Source organism: Podarcis liolepis (genome assembly GCF_965112155.1).
Source record: "Podarcis liolepis genome assembly, chromosome: 14".
NCBI lineage: Eukaryota > Metazoa > Chordata > Lepidosauria > Squamata > Lacertidae > Podarcis > Podarcis liolepis.
In genome coordinates, this window is record NC_139569.1 from 19,654,853 (window position 1) to 19,665,330 (window position 10,478).

The 10,478-nt window shown below is 46.2% G+C and overlaps 1 protein-coding gene across 4 annotated transcripts in view; it reads left to right on the forward strand.

Annotated features, from left to right (window-relative positions):
• FBXL16 (F-box and leucine rich repeat protein 16) overlaps nucleotides 1–6,932 on the forward strand; it is a 78,199-nt gene extending 71,267 nt beyond the window's left edge. For all 4 annotated transcript variants that reach the window (XM_083473765.1, XM_083473763.1, XM_083473762.1 and 1 more), the window contains exon 7: nucleotides 3–6,932. In XM_083473765.1, the coding sequence (XP_083329891.1) occupies nucleotides 3–151 (149 nt within the window). In that variant the 3' untranslated portion in view covers nucleotides 152–6,932. The remainder of the gene's footprint in view (nucleotides 1–2) is intronic.
• Nucleotides 6,933–10,478: the final 3,546 nt, after the last annotated feature.

The window sequence follows — 10,478 nt, forward strand, 5'->3', positions numbered from 1 at the left end:
AGGTTGTCCTCTCCTGACCACAACTGGGCTCTCGGGCCTCGTCCAGCTTCAAGACTTAGAAGAACTCGAGTTGACAAATTGTCCAGGGGCCACTCCAGAGCTTTTCAAATATTTTTCCCAGCACTTGCCCCGTTGCATGGTGATCGAGTAAGCCGCTCCCTGGAAGAATCTGACCATCGTCTGGAGCCAGGTCCTCCAATCCCAACCCAGCACTGACCAACCAATCAGAGTCATGGTTTTATTTATTCATTTAATATATCTATATATATATATTTTCTTTTCCGGGAGAGATGCTGTGACTTATAAACCACACATGCACTCACATGTACACTGAGCGAGAGAGAGAGATCAACGCAACGTGTGGCAAATCGTAAGCCAAGAGTTAGATCGTGCGTACGAATGACCAGCGCACTTTGCATGTGCGTCCACGTCCCATGAAGCCGTGGCAGTGGCAACTTGGAAGAAATCCCTCCTCAAGTTTGTAAAATCCCCATGCCTCCATCACCTCCCGTCTTCCTTGTAGTGATCTGTCCTGAAATCTTAATTTTTGGAAAAAAATGATGCTTAAAAAAACACAAAAACAAAAAAAAATACAAAAATACAAATGAAAAACAAACAAACAAAGTGGTATAATGGAAAGAAACAAGAAACCGCTGTGGCAGATTGGCAAGTTGGTGGCAAAAGCTGCTGCCGCTCAGTGCTGGATCAAAAGTGGTTTCCGGCCAAGTGCTGGTGGGTAGAGGTTCGCCTGTGTCCCCCCCCCCCTGCCCGGTCTTGGGTGGGTTAGAATGCAAGAATAAGGGGAGAGAGACCCCCTTGATGGCCTTCCCAGGTATGGATTCTGGATGGCCGAGCCTTCGGTTGAAACAGTCGGCGTCGTTCGAGGTAGAGGTGGAAAGCTGAAGAAAAGAGATAGAGGAAAGTCGGTTAAGGATGAATAATGGAGCGATTACAGATGCGTGTTGGGTTCCACCTCTGGATTCCAAGAATGGGACGCTGCAATGAAGTGTTTATAGGAGGAGACAAGGGAGGGAAGAAAATGATAGAATAAGCAAACCGATCAACGCTGTGAAAGAAAGCCTTGTCCCCGTGACTCTTGGGAGACCGGGGTGGATGGGTGCTCCCACAGGCAAAAGCTGGTGTGTTGACTGTAAGTCATCTTCACATGAAGAGAGCAAACCAAGGAGCAAACGTTTCCCAGGAAATGGATTTAACAAACAGTCATCTGAACAATCCCGGCTGACCCTAAGGTCATGCCATGCTTGGCAGACAGCCATCTGCCTCCCTCTGGGTTTTTTAAAAAAATTATTATTCTTATTATTTTGCTAATGATGAAGGGTTTTTTCTCCTTCTTCTTCTTCTTTTCTTCTTCCTCTCTTCGGAACAAACCCGCAGCTTTTGCATGCTCGCTTGCTTCCGTCTTGTGGTAAGGTAGACTCTGGATTTTGCTTCGCCTTGGGCAGGGCTGTGGGCAGCAGCCTTGACCCCGGGCTCGGCTTGTCTGTTCCAGTATAAAGCTGGTGTGGCTTTGTATTTCCATCCACGTTCCATTTACTGATGCACAGGGATTTTTCAGCTGTGTCTTCTGCTTCCGCCCAGAGGAGATGGAGGCATCTCCTTCCCTGAACCTCCCGCAAACCACCCCCTTACACACCAGTTCCTTCCTTTCCTTACGCAACCCTGCCAACCGAAGTGGGCAATGCGGAGTAGGGGTGAGGGAGAGATTTGATTCAGTTTGTGTTCAAATACGGATCTACCTAATCCACACTTTCTGTAATGATACACAAACCAAAACTACGGCCCTCCTTCGCACTTCTCTGAATTTTGCAATGCAGTTCCGCAGCCAAGTAAATGTGCAAATTAAATATGCATATACTGGGGTGAAGAGTGCATAACAATGCATTTGTTAGTGAAAATAACGTAGGGAAATTCATTAGAGCAAGGGAAACTGCTTTGCAAAAAAAAAAAGTGTATATTAGGAAGAATTCACACTAAAGAAAATACTGGTGAGTTTTCATGATGGCTTTTTAAAGGAAAAGATGCCAACTGGCGTGGAAATGTGGAGAACTCAATTTAAGACTGGGAAACTGAGAAACCAAAATGGATAGGTTTACCCATCCCTACTCCAGAGTCTACTGCCCTGCCCTCTCCTGGGTCAAGGATCAGACTGGCCATTGCTTGAAGATCCTTGACTTCTTTTCAAACATTGCTTGGTAGCTTTCCGAAGTCCTTTTCGGGGCTCTGTTGGCCCTCGGGTGCTGGAGGGCAACCTCAATAACTCAGGCACTCCACTCCCAACCATCCACCTACCCCTGCAAGCTACCATGGAGATCCACCCCAAAGAGGCACAGCTAGCTACAGGATCTGGACAGGCACCTCTGAAGCAGCTAGGACGCGTTGTATCCTGGTGGCGGGATCTCCTGTCGGGACAGCTAGAGCTGCCGCTTTATTGATGAGCAATGCTCGCTTGCCATTGCCGCTCGCTCTAGCACCTGGGGACGCACACACACCCTTCTGCCCAATTCACTACTTTGGAAGAAAAGGGAGGAAGCTCGCCTCCAAACAGCGAAGGCTTCTCACCTTCTCCTTTTGGGGAATGGTAGAAAGAGAGGCTACTTCCAGTTTCGCTGGGTGGTGCAAGTGTGTGTCCGCAGGCTAACCCAAGTTGCCACAGTGGCAGTCCTGTGCACCCTTACCTGGGAGTAAGACCTGTTGGACATGGTGGGCCTTACTTCAGACTAAGCATGCTTAGGATTGCACTGAGGGATGTAAGCCATGGTTTGTGCCGTGTTTCTGCAGAAATGAGAGGAGGGATTTTCAGGGAGGGCTCAGAAGCCTTTTGCTGCCTCTCTTCTTGCAGCTTGTTGCATGGGGCAAGTGTGTGCCCTCCTTGCGGGTTTTCAAGGTGTTTGCAGCCCTGCTTCCTTTTTCCACCCAGGCGGGACAAGCAAAGGGGCAGGAATGGATGCTGATCGCCTATTGCGTCCTGTTCTTCAGAGGCAGAGAAAGGGGATGTTGCAAATGGTGCACGCAACCCGGGCAACATTGTCCCAAAGGTTAGGGAAAGGAGGTCTAAGCTCCCCCTAGTGGCTTTTGCCCGAATTAACCCGGCTCGCTTGGAAGTCCAACACCCAAAGCAACCACCTGCACTGCCTATTGCCACCCTCCCCACCTGGCGCTGGCTGGGGCTGATGGGAGTTGTAGTTTGAAACACCTGGAGTGCGCCAGGTTGATGATAGCTGACCTATTGCTCTGGGCCAGCCCCAGATATTTTACTACACACTGTGCCATTTCCTATTCATGGTGTTTTGGTGGCCTTCTCATTACGGTTTTGTGGTGGCAGGTTCATTAGGGCAACCTCCGTCTGCCCTCAGCCAGCCTTCACATGCCTGCCTTCTTTCTTACAACCAGTCCAGCAGGTGGCACTGCCTGTCAACTTCCCCCTCCTGTGTTGCCCTTGTAGAGCCCAGCAGGCAGGAGGATGGGGGCAAAAGTAGAACTAGTTGGCTCTGCCTGCCATTAGCTCTGGCGCCACCTACTGTTGACTTCCCTGCCTTCTGCCCTATCAGTCCCAATGGACACCAGCCACAGCCGAACAACACTATTCCTCCAGTCTCTGGCTTGGAGAAATAGGAATGTGTGATGCTGAAGAAGCAGCCTCTGATTCTAATGTCCCCATCGTTCTTCCTGCAGCTAAGCCATCATCCCCAATACCAGCAGAAAGAGACCACAGGCACTGTCCAGCCCTACCTCTGTTGAGTCTTCCCAGCATTAGCACTGCGCTGAGGCTTAATTTGAGCCGAGGATTCAGCTCCAGCACTAGTAATGCATTTTATATTGATACTGCTCACTAAAGGAGGACAGTCTCCCACTCCCTGCTCATCCCTCTCTCTCCACTGTACGGCCATCTATTACTTCATTCATCTTTTAAAAGATGTACGGATCAAAGGTTTTCAAAAATACACAGAGCAACTTTCTTTCTTTTTGGCAGCTATGAGATTACTCACTGCCTTCTTCTCAGTTTTTAGAGCTCTGTTTAGGTTCAGTATTATCCTCAGAGCTCTACTACTGCATGAAGTGGTCCCAGTGGGGTCTTCCAGGAGAAAGCCTGAGACTCTTTGCATCACACATAGCAAGCGCTCCATTTGCCTGCCCTTTTCTGGTTGCAGGACCCCTCACAATTCCGTCCCATATATTTATGGCGTTAACCTCGCTTCTCTTATCAGTAGCTTTCCCACATACCCTGCAAGCAGTTCCCTCTTCAAGGTTAACTGATAGGTCTGGTTTGCTACAGGCTCCTCCTCCCTATAGCCCTCAAAGGCAGCAGCTCTTAGTCCTACGTTGAGCCCTGGCCTCACCCAACCCAGCCGCACCTCCTCCTTATATATTGGCAGTGGAGGCTTCTCCATCACGGTGAGTGGGGCACCCACCCCATTCTGCCCCCAGCCAGTCTCCACCCACCTGCCTTCTTACTCACATGCAACCCAGGAGGTGCCAGCACTGCCTGTTGGCTTCTTCCTCCTTAGTCTCAGTGTTGCCCTTGCAGAATGCAGCAGGGAGTAGGAGGACGGGGACAAAACTAGAATGAGTTGGCTCTGGCTCTGCCTCCTGTTGGACTCCTCTGATTTCTGCCTCACTAGTTCTGGGCACCAGTCATCACTGTATATTGGCAGGGGAGAACAGAGGGTGAGCAAGCTCCAGCTGGTGCCTTTTCAGAACATTAAACCTTTCTTCCCAGCTGTTTCCAGATGGGTGTTTCTTGTGGGATCTGGAGCTCTTCGTGCATGCAGGAGTCCAGACAGTGTTACCGACATCAACTTGCCAGCCCATATTTAATTCAGCTGTAGCTTTCCGGTGAAAACCCATTAAGTAAAACCCAAACCCATTGCCAATGACCCGTTTGCAATATCTCAGTGGCTTGATTATTATGAATTAAACCCTATCGAGAAGACCCTGAATCTCCTCAAAAGGTATAACGGAGATTTTCCCAACTTAGCGCCTTCCAGATGTTTTGGACCCATCAGTTCCATCCAGCACAGCCATTGGGAGTGACTAGTAAACCAACCAAAGTAAGGTTTGATGGAATCTACCTAATCTTTCCTTCTCAAGGTTGAGAAAGAGTTCCCATGTGTTCCTGAAACTCTGGCTCAATTGTTATAAATTCAATGGCAATTCATGTGTTTTTTACCCTCCTTGGCCAGGGATCTATGTCTGCAGATCTCCTTAGCAGAACTAGAGTGCTTCCTTTCTTTGTGGATTCCCCAGAAATTATCTCGGAGGTCCTGGGCTACAACCAGCTGGGACTGATGGGAATTGTAGTTCAAAACTTCTGGGTGGCACCAGGCTGCTGAAGGCTGATTTGAAGAGGAAGGTTATATCCAGTCATTCATTCATTCATTAAAAAAAAGCATTTGCATTTTTAAAATAAAATAAAATAAGGAAAACCCTCTGATGCAGCATTTCATAACACCTTGCTTGTTTGGATAAAGACATAAGGTAAAATAAATATGAGATTACCTGAGAGCTAGTAAACCTGTGGCCCTCCAAATGTTGTTGGACCGCAACTCTCATCAGCCCCTGCTAGCATGGCCACGGCAACATCAGGAGAGCCACAACTTCTCCATCCCTTGTTTAGCCATTCAGGCCTAGTTTATTTATTTCAGACATTTCTACCCAACCTGTTTCTCCAAAGAGACTCAAGGCAGCTAAAAAAGTAATGAAACCAGAATGAAACCATCTTTAAAAGTCACTGAGATTAATGCTAACCACATCCAACCTGTTTTACAAATTTCCAAGGCATGTTTACTCAGAAGCAAGTCCCCATAGGGGTGCCATGGGGTTTGCTCCCTGCTCATTGGGGGTGCTTAGGAGACCACAGAGAAGAAAGATATTCCATGTTTACCATTTGATACACCCCAACTAGATGTCTGGGTTCAAAGAGCTTGGGGAGGGGGGGAGGGTTGAAGCGCTGCGGGTCATTTTGCATGAAGAGGGATGGGCTTGGGGGGGGGAGACTCAATTTGTTTGTGAATCTTCTGTGAACAGGAAAAATCCATCCCAACCAATCATCATCCGATAAACCCTCCGCTTGGGCCAACCAACTGGCTCAGCTCTGCCACCGCATAGAGGCCCAGCTTCTCCACGCAAACCTCACCTGGGCAGGATTACAGCAAAAGGCACCCACCTGTCCTGGATGGACTATGGACCTCCTGTGCTTGGCGATAAAGTGGTCCTGCATCGTTCCAAAGGATGTGTTTGGACACACACACACAGGCTTCTTTCATTTGTATGGGACTCACACGAACAAACTTGGTTTGACAACCACTTTCTTTTTTTAAACAGCAACAACAGAACTTTAATTACAAAAAATTTCGTTGCCATAACATCTTTGTAAAGCTTTAAGCTATTTTTTAAGATGACGTTTTACAACCTCCTGCTCTTTCAATCTGCCCTCCTTGTCCTGCCCCAAGTGCATGATGGTTTGGGTGGGGTAAGTGTGGGACTGGGGTCGGGGTTCTTGTCTGTTGTGGGCCATAGCTGAGGTTGCTAGTCACATAATTTGAGCCCCCCCCCCTTCCCTCCTTTGAACTCTCCTGAAGCTTGGTAGATGGGAATGTTGGATCAATGATAAATGCATGAAGGGAAATGAATCTGATTTTTACCAGCTTCAGGCTTCTCAAAGCTTGGGTCATTGGAAAACTCTGGTCACTGATGCAAAAAAACCCATTGTCTCTAATGTAGAAATAGGGTGAACATTCCTATAATGGAGTTTTCTTTCATCCTATGAATTGTTTACACTGGTAACCAGGCAGTTAAATTGTTTTAATCCCATTGAAACCAGCAGATTGTTTCCCCTCCCTTGAATTTTTATTAAAGCTTGAAAGAACAAAGAAAAAAAAGTATAAGGAAATAAATATCAAATATCAAGCATTTAATGTATGATATTTTAGTGTTTTTTGGTTTCTGTGGAAGCCGCCCAGAGTGGCTGGGGAAACCCAGCCAGATGGGCAGGGTACAAATAATAAATTATTATTATTATTATTATTATTTTAACATAAAAATTAAAAGAAAATAGATAAAGATGAGAAGAAAAAAGAAAAGGATAAAACTTTCGATTCTCCATCTATCAGCTTTAAAAACTCATGAAATGTTCTTACTTCATAACAATACTCAACAGGCCGGCAGATCTTAGAGCTGGTAGGTGTTTAGTTAATTGATTGATATATTTGAATGCAGCTTAATTGCCAAGGTGGCTTCGAAGTAATTTACAAGTGTGAAACAAAATATAAAAATAAACAAAGACACATCATTAGGATACACGATAAAACAACCTCATCAAAACGTTAACATAAACCAATAAAAATCAATAAAACCAATAAAATCAAACAACAACAAAAACAAGCCTATTAAAACAGCAAAGCAGTTAAAGCAGGAGAGATCAGAGAAGTGCTTGTTTAGCCATATGTGTATTCAGGATCCAGTGGAATGTCAATACTGATGGGGCATCTCGTATATCAGCAGAGGAGCATTCCACAAAACTGGAGCTACCTGTGGAAAAAGCCCACCACTGTGCTACTACAAGCTAGTAATCATATGTGCATTCATCAGCTGATGGCTCTAGCAGCAGGTTGTTTGTTTTTTCATAGGCCCTTCAGTATGTGGCCCTTCAATATGTGGTTACAGACAACTCAATACAATTAATCTATATAATCAGTGGTTTCCCCCCTAGAAAAATAGGTGCTGGTACTCACCATGAAGTTGTTGCAGTAAGTCCCACACTTTTTAACAACAACAACAACAACAAGAGGTGCCAGTATTGTGTACCCTTGAGTATCTCCTGGAAAACAACAACACTGCATAGAATATTTTCCACACCCAAAGGCCAGTACAAAATGGAGGTCTTGACCTGATGTCAAAATGTGTACAGCTGTGGCGTGTGGCCATTGGACTAAGGGGACTAAGCTAGTCCCCTAAATGTTCCCCTGGTGCCTCCTTCCCAAAGCCTGGGAAGCTTTTGCCTGGCTTAGGGAGGGAGGCACAAGGCTCTGATGGACCCATCCTGCCATCTTCCCAAAGCCCATCCGGCTTTTGCAAGGAGGCAGGAAGGCTCCAGCATCCTGTCAGAGCCCTGGCACCTCCTTCCCAAAGCCCGAGAGGGAGGTGCGATGCTCATGTGCATGACATCAGGACATCACAACATCACAGTGCATGATATCAACCCCACCCCTCACAAGCTAGTGCCTCTGGCCTTAATTGTTCCCCTATGAAAAATTTCACCGCGCGCCACTGGTATACAGTGATGAGCCCAGAAGGGATAGCATTCAACAATTTAGGGGCCACCACAGAAAGCACCCTGCTGCACATCGCTGCTCCCAAAACTTCACTCGGCAGCCAAATTGCTAGCAGGGCCTCCCCTGCAGAATGCAACAAGTGGGCAGCTTATCTAAAAGCATTTCCGCTTTGCTCTTTATCCAAAAAGTATCCCAGAGAAACTTACATGCGATGAATAACAAAAAAAAGTCAGTCCCTGCCCACAGATGTACAACCTAAAAGATACAAAGAAAACGGGAAAGGGGACATGGAGGGAAGAGGAAAACAAGCAAACTCCGGCAACAGTTCTTAAAATTCTGTAAGTAGAGGAGCCAAATGGAACTGACCTCCGCAGAGCTGTTGGGGTGGGACCAGCTTTCCATTTCTCCCTTTCTGATTGGACTGCCACAGATCTAATACCGCATGCAGCACTTTTACTGTATCCTGGGTGTTTTTCAGTGGAAGCTCGTTCACATATTCAGTTACCCACCGTGAATAGAGGGATGGAGGTTAAATTCAATTCAGTTTTTAAAATGTGCATAAATCCACACAAAGAATGCTGGTGTGTTTTCATGAGCACTTTAAAAATGAAACTGATGTGGAAATGTAGAGAATTGAAATTAGAACTGGAAAAGGGAGAAACTGAGAGAAACTGAAATTGATAGATTTGCCCATCCCTAGTCATGAAATGGTTCACATTCCAGAGCGTCTTAGACAGAGATGGGGAAACGGTGTCCTATCTGATGTTGCTATTCTACAGTTTCCATCATCCCTGGCCATTGGCCATGCTAGCTTGGTTGAATGGGAGCTGGAGTCCAATAACATCTGGAAGGCCGTAGGTTCCACATCCCTGATCTTAGATATACAGCTACAAACAAACATGTTTGAACTGTATGTTGGGCAAAAGATTCCTGTACTGGAGACAGCTGGACTAGAGGACCCTCATGGTCTCTTCCAACTCTACAGTTCTATGAGTTTATATGTGCCAAGCAGCCCTGGCTCTCACATGATACAACACATGGGTCAATTGCACCACAATGTCCAGAGTTTTCCATGGCCCCACTTGAGACTCTCATGGGGAGGGAGAGGCAAGGAAGGTTTGAGCTTGGGGGTGCAGAACAAGAAGCCATGGAGCAGAGAGTGCCTTCAGAAAGGATGTTTGTGTGTGTATTTATTTTTTTCCTTCTAAAGGAGAGGGGTGCTATCAGGATTTATTATTGAACCAGAGTTTTTCCAGGAAATCACTTTCTCTTGCTGGAGTCAACCATATTATTATTGGTGACAAGGGAGGCACTGTAATGAAACATCCCGGTGGAGGAGTCAGTGGCCAAGTCCCAGGCAAAGTAGGCTATGCCACTAAATGAAAGTGGATGCCATAGTTTTTTTCTGCGATGTTATGCTTTGAGATGACAGTAGGTTGGCACGTTTTCTGGGACAACTATAATGTTCTCCTGCAACTCACGGGTGAAAATACCGTATTTTTTGCTCTATAAGACGCACCAGACCACAAGACACACCTAGTTTTTGGAGGAGGAAAACAAGAAAAAATATATTCTGAATCTCAGAAGCCAGAACAGCAAGAGGGATTGCTGCGCAGTGAAAGCAGCAATCCCTCTTGCTGTTCTGGCTTCTGTGATAGCTGTGCAGCCTGCATTTGCTCCATAAGACGCACACACATTTCCCCTTACTTTTTAGAAGGGAAAAAGTGAGTCTTATAGAGCAAAAAATATGGTAATTGATCACATTTCCAAGCTTCCCATTGGCATCTGGTCATTGTGAGAACAGGATGGTGGAGCAGAGGGACCTTTTGGTCTGATCCCATAGGGCTCTTTTTATTATCTTAACTGTGAGGACTGCTGCAGTGGACTGGCTAAGAGCTATGAGCCAGGAAGTCTCTGGTTCAGATCTAGCCTTTGCCATGAACCTGATGGGTAGCTTTAGCAGGATGTTCCATCTCATGCTTGGCTTCCCCATTTCTGTTTTGAGGACAGCAGTACCGAGATATAACATATGTGAGTTGCTGGAAACACCATAAATTTGTTAGCATGTTTAAAGCACATAGCTTATGCCAAAGAACCCTGCAAACTGCAGTTGGCCCTTCACAGACCTACAGTTCCAAGCACCCTTAACAAACTATAGTTCCCAGGTTTCTTTGGAGGGAAATTGTG